At 49.9% G+C, this 13,127-nt stretch overlaps 1 protein-coding gene across 1 annotated transcript; it reads left to right on the top strand.

The window, feature by feature from the left end:
* The first annotated feature begins 1,288 nt into the window (after positions 1–1,288).
* On the top strand, positions 1,289–11,630 carry LOC147689258 (uncharacterized). Its single transcript, XM_086940060.1, has 10 exons — positions 1,289–1,436; positions 1,581–3,041; positions 3,810–3,902; positions 4,154–4,258; positions 4,569–4,678; positions 4,827–5,021; positions 5,955–6,117; positions 8,793–8,958; positions 9,487–9,581; positions 11,545–11,630. Exons 1-10 carry the CDS (start codon positions 1,289–1,291, stop codon positions 11,628–11,630), a joined length of 2,622 nt encoding a protein of 873 aa, XP_086796186.1.
* Positions 11,631–13,127: the final 1,497 nt, after the last annotated feature.

The following is a 13,127-nucleotide window of genomic DNA, read 5'->3' as shown; positions in this document are numbered from 1 at the left end:
CCTCACCAGAGCAGCCCTCACAGAAGAGAGACAGCACCGACCATCACCAGAGCAGCCCTCACAGGGGAGAGACAGCACCGACCCTCACCAGAGCAGCCCTCACAGAGGAGAGACAGCACCGACCATCACCAGAGCAGCCCTCACAAGGGAGAGACAGCACCGACCCTCACCAGAGCAGCCCTCACAGTGGAGAGACAGCACCGACCATCACAAGAGCAGCCCTCACAGAGGAGAGACAGCAGCGACCCTCACCAGAGCAGCCCTCGGAGGAGAGACAGCACCGACCCTCACCAGAGCAGCCCTCAGAGTAGAGACAGCACCGACCCTCACCAGAGAAGCACTCACCGAGGAGAGACAGCACCGACCCTCACCAGAGCAACCTTCACAGACGAGAGATAGCACCGACCCTCACCCGAAATTCCTTCAAAGAAAACGGAGGCGCGGCCCCGTGACGGAAAACAGAGCTCCCGTCCCTCGGTATGTACAAACTTTCCGTCTCTGTGATACTTTCCTCCTGCGAGATACCTGTCCACGCCTGTACCTTTGAGTGTGAACAGCCTGTCCTTGTCCCTCCACACTGCACAGCCAGTCCCTTCGCAGTGCTTTACTCTGATCTGTCCAGCCTGCCCCGCTCTCACTTTGTACCTGTCCCATCTCCACCTGCCCGTCTCTCTGTGGCTCTCACCTCTGGTTCACATTTAACTTCTTAACTCGTTTCACCTCTTGAACTTTCACCAAATTTCAGCTCCTGTTCTCACCTCTAAGCTCCATTTTACCTCCTGCCCTAGTCTTAGTTTCACTGCTCACCCCATCTCATCCCCTGCACCCCTCGCACTGGCTGTTCTCATTTTACTACCTGTCCCTGCCCCACCTCCCCCGGTTCCTATCTCAATTCTGGATCGAATTTTGCCCACTGTCCCACAAGTGTATTCGATCTCACCCACTGTCCCACTCTCACGCCTTCCATCACACCCACTGTCCCACTCTCACGTCTTCCATCACAGCCACTGTCCCACTCTCACCTGTCTTCCATCGCACTTACTGTCCCACTCACATACCTTGTTCCCGTCTCCCCTCTGTCTGATATTAGGCCTCTGCCTCAACTCTCGCCCCCTGTTCCCCATCTAACCTTGTGCATCAATTTACCCACCCAGCTACCCGTCTTCCATCTCACTCTTACCCCCTACCCCTCTCACCCCCTGTCCCAATCTCACCTCTTGTTCCCTCTCACCTGTGATTAATTTCTTATCTTTTGCCCTCTCTCCCCTCCCCAGGTCTGCCACTCACCATGGAAGGCTTTGCCTCTGTGTACTACAGTGAACCCTCCGTCATGGGCTTCCTCGCCAACGTCATCAGCGCCTTCCTGGTGGCCCTACAGAACTACTTTTCCTTCCACACCAAAGTGAACGCTGAAGGGGTGGAGAACATCCTGGCAGGTGAGTGTGGAAGCCACAGATAACACAAAGAGTTACAGGTTGCGCTGGGATAACATGCATAGGACACTTGGAGGGAGGGGGTACACACTTGCGCACCCACACACAAACACACGTGTTGCTCAATGCCTGTGTTATCTCTTACAGGGGTCCATCTCATCCTGATTGGAGGACTGACACAGCTCATTGCAGGCTTCCTGTGCTTCCGGAAGTACGATCACCTTGGGAGCACCGCCTTTGTGGCATTTGCCGCCCTCTGGAGCAGCTACGGGGCTACACGTGTCGTCTTGGGCGCGTACCCCACCATCCACAACAGCACACTAATCCTGAACATTTCTAGCAGCCAGACCATCATGGCCGCCTCCCCGCTTCCGGTTGGTGAGAGCGCAGTAGCAGGGCTGGTGGCGTACACCGCAGTCGCCTTCATCCTCTCCTTCTGCTCGGCCACCGTTAACTACGTCATGCCCTTCGTGTTTGGCGCCATCACCCTCACGCTGGTCTTCGAGGCGGTGGGGCTCTTCGGACAGTGGGCGCTGGTGGTCTCGGGGACCCTGGAGCTGCTCATTGTGTTGATTGGTTTCTATGGCGCCACTGCCCTGCTCCTGAAAGGCCTGACCCAGAGGTACGTCCTTCCGGGCTTCGGGAACCCCTTGTTCAGCGTCTTGCTTCTGGGCTCGGCCAACAGCACCTCTTCCAGTGGCATCGGGGAGGAGACCAAGAAGAACTCCAAGTACGCGGAGCCCATGGCCTTGGGACACATCGCCGATGCGGTGGCCGCGCTCATCTTTGCCTTTTATTGCTTTGGGTACATGAAGACCTTCTACATTGGCGCCATCTGGGTCAGCATCAATGCGCTGTCCCAGCTCTGCGCCAGCTACTACAGTTACTTGAGAGAAGACGTCTACCACACCACCAAGCTTGGGCTCCACAGCCTCTTCTGGCTGCTGATGTCCTGGGAAGAGTTCATCCTCACGGTGCTCCTCACGGGGGACAATGTGGACAAGAGCCGAGCGGGCATGGTGGGGGGCTGGTTCTTTCTGGTCGCCGCTTGCATCCTCTGCCTGATGTCCCTCAACAGAGACCTCCTGGAGGTGCTGCAGAATTCATGCTTCCTCCTCCTCACGGTCTCCACCATCCACCAGATTCCACTCCTGGGATCCCATATCTTCTTCGGAGTGGTCTGCAGCATCTACACCGCCACCTCCCTCTACGCCACTTTTGCCAGCCTCATTAACTCCATCGCTGATAAGTCGCTGATCTCTACTGGACCCCAAGTGATGTCATCGGCTACGCTCCAGGACTTGCTGCTGAGCCTGAAGCGCGTCACCAGCAGGTCTAAGGAGGGCCAAGAGGTCAGCACCACCAGATGCCAGCTCCCTGATGCCCTCTTCTTCTTCTGCAATGGCCTGGCATCACTCTCTGCCATCCAGGGGTCCCTCAGTGACCCCACCAGAGCCCACCTCACCATCCCTTGGGTGCTGATCCCTGGCGCTCTCTTCCAGTTGTACGTCTGCAGGATCGTGGTCCAGAGAGGGCGAAGATTTGGGTCGGTCCTACCATTCTTTTACGCTGCTGTATGGGCCACATGGGCGTGGCTACGACTCGCAGGTAACTTATGATCCCTTAATCTTTACAATGTGTAAAATGTATCCAGAAAAGTCCTAGGGATCCAGTGTCATGAAGCTTCTGAGTGGTTTAGATCCTCAGGCAAACCAGTAGGGGCAGTGGGGTGATGTATATTTCTGGTTATTGGTTTCATTTGGAGCAGCCATGCATGCAGGTAGTTTCTTGATGACGTCACATGCAGTTCTTTGTCTGACTGGGGGCCCTTGCAAGCAGTGACCTGAAGAAGAACCTGGGAGGGGTCATATGTGATGGCTGCCAGGTAAGGGGCAAAGGGTTGAAGAGGAGTGCAGCTGGTGGCCACTAGGAGGGGACTAATGACTTATGGAACCATTAATGGGTCTGGATAAACTATTTTTGATAATCCAGTTGTGGGAAGAACATAGAGGTATTCATGTATTTGTTCAAATAAAGGGTAATTTCCTGTACCCAGGAGCATATTTACCAGAATTATAATTTTTGTTTGTCTTCAGAAAACTATTTATACTGGGATAAGGAGCTCAGAGAAGTGTGTATCAACAAATCAGGGCACACCTGTTCAGGGTGGGGTGGAAGATACAGTTTTCCACATCATCAAAAGTCAACATCCAGCCCCATGATTGGCTGTTGGATGATAGAGGTGTTGACAGTATATGGTCCTCTTCATCCATTGTCTCTGCTCCTGGCCCTCTCTTGCCTTTGAAGGAAGAGCTCCTTCCTGTGTTCTGTTTCATCCATGACTAACCCTCTGCCCCCCTCCTCTTCCCTCTCCAGGTCCCCTGCTGAATATCCATGTCGACAGTTATGGTGCATTCACTGTTGGTGCCGTCACCTTCCTGGTCATCAATGTCTTCCTGATGTCCTTGGGTAAGTCTCTCCGGATCCCGAGGTCCAGTCATCCCTCTGTTGCATCCTTGAGGCCAAGGTGCCCCGACAGACAGCAGCTGCTTCCGGCTGCAGTGGGTCCGGGCTGGAGTCTGTCGCTCGATGGTCCATATGGACAGTTCCGGGGCACCGTAGGGTCCTCATCTAAAGACTTGAGCAACTGCGACCCCTGCTGACCTCTGAAATATGTCATTTACGGCCTCTGACGCCATCGTGTTCTGCTTGCTCCACAGTCGCCTATGCCAACGTGGTGCTGGTGCTGCTCGCGCTGCTGATGGAGGTGGTGATGGTCTGTTTCCTGCTCTTCACCTTGGAATGCCTGCCCCTCGCGCTCGAGAGTAAGTGGACGCTTTCACTGTGGGTTCCTCTTGTGTGTTAATGCATGTAGGTGATCTCTAAAGGGTTAATAAACAGGCAATATCTATCAAGTGCCATCCCGAGTCCACCTGCCATGTGGTGGGGGTTAAAGGGAAGTGGTCTGTAGAAAGGACTGGAGTGTGCCGGACAAGCCTGTGCTTCTGAAGGGCTGTGGGGGGTGAACAGGGTCAGTTACGTGTCAGACTCTGGTAGAGATAGTCACTACATGCTTCTCTTCTGTTCCACTATTGAACGTAGTGTCTAATTTTCCCCTCTTTGTGTTACTTTCAGTCACTTTATTGTCCGTCTTCAGTGTCGTCTGTATCTACGGAGCGGCGGCATCTCTTGGAAACTGCATTTACAGCAAGGACCTAATTCCCATGGGACCCTCTTTCTTCAAGGTGCAGTGATAAGTACATGCAATATGTTACGATCACTATTCTTTTCAAATATAAGTCCATCTCTGTCCTCTATGTGATGTGCATGTGCTGCTCAAAGGCAGCTGTAGGTGGCGCTGTCTCACTCCTTGTCGGCTCTTTGTCCTTTTAGGAAACGAAGTCGGAGGAGAAAGTTGAGGCGTCCGACTCCTGCGTGTGCCCCGATTCCTATCGCACCGGCAGTCTAAGGACCATCGCCGCCCTGCTGGACCAGGGTGGGGTGTGCGGGGTCCCCACAGACACGGTCTACGCCCTGGCGGCCTCCTGCAAACACCCCGAGGCCATCCAGAAGATTTACACCATCAAGGTGAGCACCGAGGGGCGGACTTCCGGCGGAATTTACCGAGTCCGAGACAGATGCTCTGTCATTCAAGAATAAGGGGCATCTTTTACCAGAACAGTTAGAAATCACCCTGTGGGCGGAGACATTGTCATGGAAACGTCAGGGTGAAACCATTCTGCAGGGGTGTGATTATCATGGTGATACCAGCCTGGAGTATGTATATATAGAGATATTGTCATGGAAACGTCAGGGTAAAACCATTCTGCAGGTGCGGGGTTACCATGGTAATATCTGCATAGAAAGTTCCAGTGTCAAAACTTAGTTAATTATTGGAAGCAGACAGGGTACTTGTTATCAGATCATCCTGTGCAGGGAGTGCTGAATGGGGGTGATAAGGGAGCCGAGGGCTCAGCCCACACATGGCCTCAGGGGAAAATCCTGCTTCGGGGCCAGAAGTGACCAATTAGAATCTATCACATGCACAAGAATGATGCTATTGCCCCAGAGCACACAGTGAGTCTGCGTTCTCAGACGCTCTAACCTTCTCTGAGAGAGCCGAGGGCTCAGCCAACACATGGCCTCAGGAGAAAATCCTGCTTCGGGGCCAGAAGTGACCAATTAGAATCTATCACATGCACAAGAAAGATGCTAATGCCCCAGAGCACACAGTGAGTCTGCGTTCTCAGACACACAGACCTTCTCTGCAGGTGCCATTGCACTGACTTCTGTGGCCAGTGTCTGTCCGCTGTAGGTCACTAAAAGGTCCTACAGGCTTTTAACTTATAAAATCTCTTGGCTAGCACTAGAGACATTTAGTTTATTTTCAGAGGTGGTGTGATTGGGTCTAAGCTCATTTTTAGGTAGCACGTGACCCTGCACAGAATGTCTGAAGGTCATGACCTCCCTCTTCTCTCTCTCTAAACCAATCATTTCTCTCCTCTCTTACATCCTCTGCAGGACCGACCCCTGGAGAAGCCCATCTGTATCTGCATCTCCCACCTGGACCAGCTGCGGGCCGTGAGACCCCCCTTCAGCCCCCTGCTGTGGGACTTCATGGGGAGTGTCTACCCTGGGGGTGTCAGCTGCATTGTCCAGAAGGGGGAGTGGCTGAAGAGGATGGGTGAGTGTGACCTCTTCTGCATGGTCTGTTTCCTTCTACAAAAAGGGGTGGGCTGGGGAGGGTAGAGGGGTGAGGGCTACACATGCCAGAAGTTGTGCCTGGGGACATTCAGGGGTGGGCCCACTTCATATAAGTGCTGCTTGTCTAGATCATGTTTCATTCACCCCCCATGTGTAACGACCCCCATCTTATGCAGGTATTGCATGCACCTGTCACTCCATTCACCCCCTCAAATGTCTGTAGACTCCCATCTCTTGTAGGTATTGTTTGAATGTATTACACTCCATTCATGCCCCTTCTCATGTAAGCATTGCATGTACATATCAGGGTCCAGTCACCCCTTTAATGTGTACAGACCCCTGTCATGCAGGTATTGCATGTACATTCACCCTCCTGATGTCTACAGACTCCCAGCTCATGTAACTGTTGCATGTCCATATCAGGGTCCAGTGACCCCCATTCTGTGTTCAGTCCAACATCTCATGTAGTATTTGCATGTGCATATCAGGGTCCAGTGACCCCCATTCTGTGTTCAGTCCAACATCTCATGTAGTTATTGCATGTGCATATCAGGGTCCAGTGACCCCCATTCTGTGTACAGGCCTCTATCACATGTAGCTATTGCATATACATATCAGGGTACAGTCACCCCATTAATGTGTACAGATTCTATTCTCATGCCGGTATTGCATGCACATTCACCCCTAAACCCCACAGACCCCCCATCTCATGTACCCATTGCATGTACATATCAGGGTCCAGTGACCCCATTCTGTGTACAGGCCCCTAACTCATGCAGCTGTTGGGTGTTTAGACCACACTCCTTACACGGTTCTTATATAAGTATTTGCTTTAACTTCTGGTTTTCTTGTAAGGTCTCAGGCTCTTCAGTTCATCAGCTGGATCTGTGCAGCTCTGTATAAACACAAATACATATATTGCATAGTGTCCTTTGTTTCAAGTAACCATATGCAGCAATATATCGATGCTGAGTCGTTTCCTGTTTTGTGTGTGTAGCTTCTTAGATGCTGTTTTACTTTGCATTCTGGTATTTGTAGTCCAGCATTTTTAATGAAAAACAAACTGAATCAGAACTCAGTTGAAAACATGATGGGACAGATTCCTTCTCTTCCATGAGACAACACAGGGGCTCCTGTCTGTCTGGACTGGAGTTTCAACTCTAAATCTAAATGTGGCCATGTCAGTGCCAGGCCAGGCAGGCGCAGTGGCGTAACGCATAATGATGGCGCCCCCTACAGAGTGTAAGGAGGTGCCCCTTAGTCTCCCATATCTCACAGATATTCTTTGTCTATTGGCTAAATGGACCCACCTAAAGCTTTTGGGGCCCGTGATGTGTTTGGGTCCGCCTGCGCCGCAGGGGCTTAGGGGGCCTGTGTTACGCCCCCGGCCCGGCAGCCTTACATAAATGAATAGTACAGCAGGAGGCGCGATGGAAGCCAAGCCAATGCCAGTGACATTGCAATAACAAGCATTGGCACCACCAATAGGTCTGACATTAATGCACTAATGCAAGCAAGCTGCATTTGTGATTTTACTTTTCTCCATTTATTACCACTTTAAAGCTAGCCCTATTGACTTTACCAGAGCAGGCCTGCTTTAAACAGTTGGACTGTGCACCATTATATATTGTGTGTCTGAGAGTGTATGTATGTGTGTTTGTGTAAACATATAAATATATGTGACTCTTGCACAGGTCCTGACTAAAACATTAAATAAACTCTGCAGCAATGACAAATCAAAACAAAGAAGCGTTGTTTTTTGTATTCTGTGCATGCATGAGATACATAATTTATTGTGTGACGAGTCAATGCACTTTGCTGTTGTAAAATAGTCCTTAATGCAGGCAGGCTGATACACTAAACAGCAATAAAATTAGGATGTCAAGAGGGATAAATACTTTCTGGTTGGAGACTATTGTAAAGAATTTATAACAATGTGTCTTGCCGACAGCTGGACTGTCAAGACAGAACAAACCAATGTGTGCATGTTTCTCACAGTTTGTAATACTTTCGTAGTAGCACAAGTTCTTTCATACTAAATGAACAAATGTCTGTCCACTGCACAACCAGTGAAATCATGTTTCCAAGGACCTCAATTAAGTGTCGGTGTTCCGAAGCGAAACCATTCAAACATCAGCTCAAATTAAGCACTGCCATCTGCAGGCCTGCCAGCTCCAATGGTGCCACCGTGTGACACACAACATCGGCTCCCTTCTCACGGTCATCCGGTGAGGAGCCGATATCACACGGTGACAGAGAAACACGCTGGAAACCACTTAAACCGTGGATTTCCAGCTCGCTTCGGAGGCTTTGAACTCACGAGAGGCTTTGAACTGCCCCCGGCCATTAAGGATTGTGAAAACACCACAGGACATCAGCAACAGCCTCAATCAAGCTTTCTAATGGAGGAGAGGGCTTGGGGCAGGGCGGAGCCAGAAGCACCTCTTAGGCACTTCTAGGCATGAGGCTCCGCCCCTCCAAGGCACTGACATTATGGTGAAAATGCTGCTTTAGTTGTTAGGGCTGCATCTGGTGGAATTGCTATACAGCACCCCAGTTAAGGATGCAGAGTAAATAAATACAGTCAAGCACAAATGCTCACTCCCTCACACCTGGCATGTTGCTGATTAATTTTGTTATTTTCTCCTCCTGCAGGAGTTGGGCCAGCTTATGACATTGTGGGCACCAAAGACTCCATCATGATCCGAGTGCCGGACCACACTATCTCTGCCCACCTGACCGACATGACCGGCCCTCTGGCCATCACCTCCGCCAATCCCAGCGGGGAGTGTGATAGCACCCACCATGACATGGTCATCTCGTGAGTACACATTCAGAACAGGGGTTGGATTCAGGAAAAGGGTGTGAGTGGGGCCTACTGCGGATGAGATGGTGCCTGGGGTTTGAGAGTTACTAGATGGCTGCTAGGGGCTGAGGGCAGGGGCAAGGGTTGCTGATGGCGCGAGCTGAAGATTCTGAAAGGTGAAAGGAAGAGTGTAGGAGTATTGATGGGTGATGTGCTACTTTGAATGAGTTCTGTTTTTATAAGGATTGGGCTAGCGTTGAGCAGTTACTTGGTGTCTCCTATTGGTGGGTGGTTTACTGGTTTCGCATAAAGATTAAGGGAGGGGTAAAGGCGTTGGTGATATCTCAGGCATATGTAAGGGTGTTTGAGATGCTTGGCATAAGCCATTATGTGTGCGCATTAAACGCAGGTGTGTTTGACCAGTTGAGGTTGAGGTCAGGTAGATCTTTGGCAGCCTGTAGCTTCCCCTTAATCTACAGCACCTGAGCTTTTGTCGATTACTCCTTTAAATGAGTGATTTTGTATTTCCTCTCTGTGTTCCAGGCGTCTTCGACACAAGCTGGAGGGGGTGCTGTGTGATGGGGACTCCTACGAGATGGTGGGCTCCACGGTGGTGAACTGTCTGAGGATAGATGAAGGTGAGTCTCAACCAATGCTTGTTTCTGTTTCATCTCTGCCCCCTGCTATTCCCAAACTAAACTCAGGAGAATCCATGGATGTGAACACAGGGCTCTGCTCCCTACAGACCCTCTCCACCAACCAAACACCTGCCATGAGATTGGTTAACACCAGTCTGGTCCAGTGCATTCCTGGTGTCCAAGGCAGACAGAGCTACAAAGCCCACAATGAATGGACAGCTGAAGCATCCAAGGGGCCAGCATGAATGTGTAACTAAAAGGTTCACTTTATCGAGCCCCTGAGGAAAACTCCAAGCGTTTGTTCTAAGTTTGCAGGGATGCCCCAGAGGTTTCCTACCTGTGCCAACTTAACAAGCCTTTCTCTTTATCATTAGTCTGCACCATTGGTGTACAATGTTGCATAATTTGTTTCACAAGCTTTACATGAGTGATGTGAAATATGGGCAGCCTTATCGCACATGAAATTTTCAGGGTGGTACATACTGCACATTAAAAACGTCACATTGGATACTGGCAGGAGATTGGGTTAGCTAAAAAGTTGCTTGCAGAGACATTTGCACCCTCAACCTCGTTTCCCGTGAGCTAGAAATGAAGGGAATTGCATAATGCAAAATTGACACATTTTGCAACTGCAATTAAAAATTCACCCAGACTTAGGGCCCGATTACGATTGCGGTGAATCCGCATCCTCCGGGCCGGCGTAAGCCACCGCCGGCCCTGAGGATGCGGATTCACCACTGCGTTGTGAGAAATGACCCCCCGCCAGATTAGGATGGCAGGGCGGTCATCTGCAGACGTGGAGAGCGTCCGCCGCTTTTCCGCCGCAAGACCGTGGCGGAAAAGCTCTCATATGGTGGCGGTGTCTATCAGACACCGCCAGCCATATTAGGATTTGCATTTTGATATGCCTTTCCGCGGCGGCAATGCCGCCACGAAAAGGCATACAGTCTTTTCTTTGGGGGCCCGTTGCGGGCCCCCAGGGTGAAGGGGGGGTGCACATGGGGGGTACCTATGGTACCCCCTTGCATTTGCATGCACGAAGCGGCAGGCACCGCGCTGTGCCTGCCGCTTTGTGCATGCAAATGCACTGCTTGCATTTTTAACATTGCGGCGGGTGCTGCTTCAAGCAGCACCCGCCGCAATGTTAAACATACAGGATGTGACCGCCAGGGTGGCGGTCACATCTTAATTTGCACGGAGGGACCGCCACTGCCCCTGCGGACGGTCCCTCCTCCTCTGGGGTGGCAGAGGGACACAGGTCCGTCCGCCATCCTAATAGGGCCCTTAGTCAGCAGATGGATGGAGAGCTCCCAGTAACCCAACATACCTCAAGGTGAAATCCTATTATTTCCGACTCACCCATCTTTCTATGGGACAATCCCACCCTGCCCAAGTAACCCGGTGCCTGGAGGTCCTTGTTCTGGCTCCATCTGAAAATAGAGACATTGGAATCACAGATTCTCATTCACAGTTTTCAAACATATTGGCCATAAACGTACAAAAATACACAAATGTCTCTTTAACAAGCATTCAACCTTTTTAAAGTTCCTAATTTCAATGATACTCACTTCCTAATTACCGGATCACAGATTTAACTTACTATTCACCCTCCTTTCTGAGTTTATTGGCAAGTGCTTGATTGCGGGTTTACTGTAGTTCATATTTTTGCAGGAAGATATTTCGAGGTAGATATTTTGGCAGTCAAAGTTTTCAAGTCTGTGATTAGCCCACCCTGCCCCAGTCATCAAATGTGTCCTTAAGGGGGAATTTCCCATCCTCTCTCCAATCAACATATGCCATGTGAGAGGGCGGCTCCACCTGTACTCCTTCACCCACTGGTTCCTGAGGGGCCAATCCCCACTGTGCTCATTATGCTTGTCTCTTCCCCTCCCTCTGCTGCTCACAGACCTCAGACCTGTCCACGCTCTCTCAATCTCATGCTGTTGTGCTTCTTCCTTTCCAGGGATCCTGAGCATCGTGAGGGAGGGCTGCGTCCCCACCACCCACATCATGCAGACGTTTGAGCGCGTGAAGAACGCGCAGGTGTGAGGCTGCCACGTGCTATGACCATTCTTGTTCTACTGACCACAGCAGCATCCGCACAAGACCTGAGCCAGCTGCCATTTGCACTTTATTAACCGGAAATGGAAGCATCCCAATCTGAGGCCGGATATCCGCGTCGAGCCTGGGCCGAAAGGAAGACATTACCAGAACAGACATACAGCGGCAGTGGAGTCAGACATTCTTACAGACAGCTCACAAAGCTTTTTGTCAGAAGGCTTCAGTTGGATTGGTACATAGCCATGTTCTGCCCTTCAAGCCCCAACAGGACGTTACTGTTGGTGATGTGAACATTGACAGGTCCTTCATTTCATGTCCTTCGACGTGCAGGGGTTCCACGCGTGTCACCTACTTATATTCTTTCATCCAGTGGTGCGTTCTTTGCTTGAATATCATATTATTTAACCCTGTTTTTTAACCTATTAGTTCATAGCTGATGCTGACGTCGGTGATGGATTCTACTTATTTGGGTACATAGAGGATGTCTGGTTCTGGCAGACTTCCTAACAGACTGGTGTGACAGAATAATGTTGGAGCCAGAAAGCCCTCTTGGTCCAACCAAACCTATTGGCTCCTCTGGATGGTGCTGGCCACCCAATCAAGAGGAGCTCCAAGTATCATAGAGATGAGTTTTTGAATCTGAGGGATATATATATATATACATATATATATATATATATATATATATATATATATATATATATATATATATATATATATATATATATATATATGTGCTCTCATGCATTCTAACGAAAGATCATAAAACACGCTCTCAGGATACAGCGGGGAGGACACCAATATCAAACAGTGCTGTTTAATTCACAAGTAAATTAAACAGCACTGTTTGATATTGGTGTCCTCCTCGCTGTATCCTGAGAGCGTGTTTTATGAACTTTCGTTTGGATGCATGAGAGCATACTATTGTCGGAAGTACTCCGGCGACGTTCACGCCACCTTTCATGGGTCAGGGGATCCAGAAGGAGTTTCGTTTGGGTGGATATATATATATATATATATTTTGTACGTAACTTATTTTATTTATTGGAGCTCTAATATAACTTGTATTTATATATATGTGATTGTTCATTGAAATAAAATATCACTGTGAAAGAAATGTGCTTTTCTCTTTGCTATGAGGGGGTAACTTCTCATGGATTAGTTGTCTTCTTCATCGGGCAAGAGACAGAGAATCCCTGCTCTCCTTAGAAGACAGGCGTTGGGGTGCTGATAGTCTCTGGTTCTTTTCTGTGGAAGTCCCCCTACATTAATTACTTTCTTACCCACCTACAGGGCATAGGATGGGAACGTGGGAGACGCATGGTCCTAAATGACGTGGTACAACCTAAAAAGACACGATGGATTCCTAATCCTTCTGTGATGTGGCTGTAAATGAAGTGTGAAAGAAAGCAGACACTCGGGAAAGCTCATAGAAGTCTAACTCAAGTTTAATTAGATAATATGACTAGCAGCAAAAATATCCTA

This window comes from Lissotriton vulgaris, chromosome 10 (genome assembly GCF_964263255.1).
Source record: "Lissotriton vulgaris chromosome 10, aLisVul1.2, whole genome shotgun sequence".
Taxonomy (NCBI): domain Eukaryota; kingdom Metazoa; phylum Chordata; class Amphibia; order Caudata; family Salamandridae; genus Lissotriton; species Lissotriton vulgaris.
This window is presented reverse-complemented; position numbering and strand designations above follow the sequence as displayed.

Coding starts and splice junctions, on each gene's coding strand:
- LOC147689258 (XM_086940060.1), top strand. CDS start 1,289: ATGGAAGGCTTTGCCTCTGTGTACTACAGTGAACCCTCCGTCATGGGC. Junction 1,437..1,580: donor GGTGGAGAACATCCTGGCAG/GTGAGTGTGGAA, acceptor TATCTCTTACAG/GGGTCCATCTCATCCTGATT. Junction 3,903..4,153: donor TGTCTTCCTGATGTCCTTGG/GTAAGTCTCTCC, acceptor CTTGCTCCACAG/TCGCCTATGCCAACGTGGTG.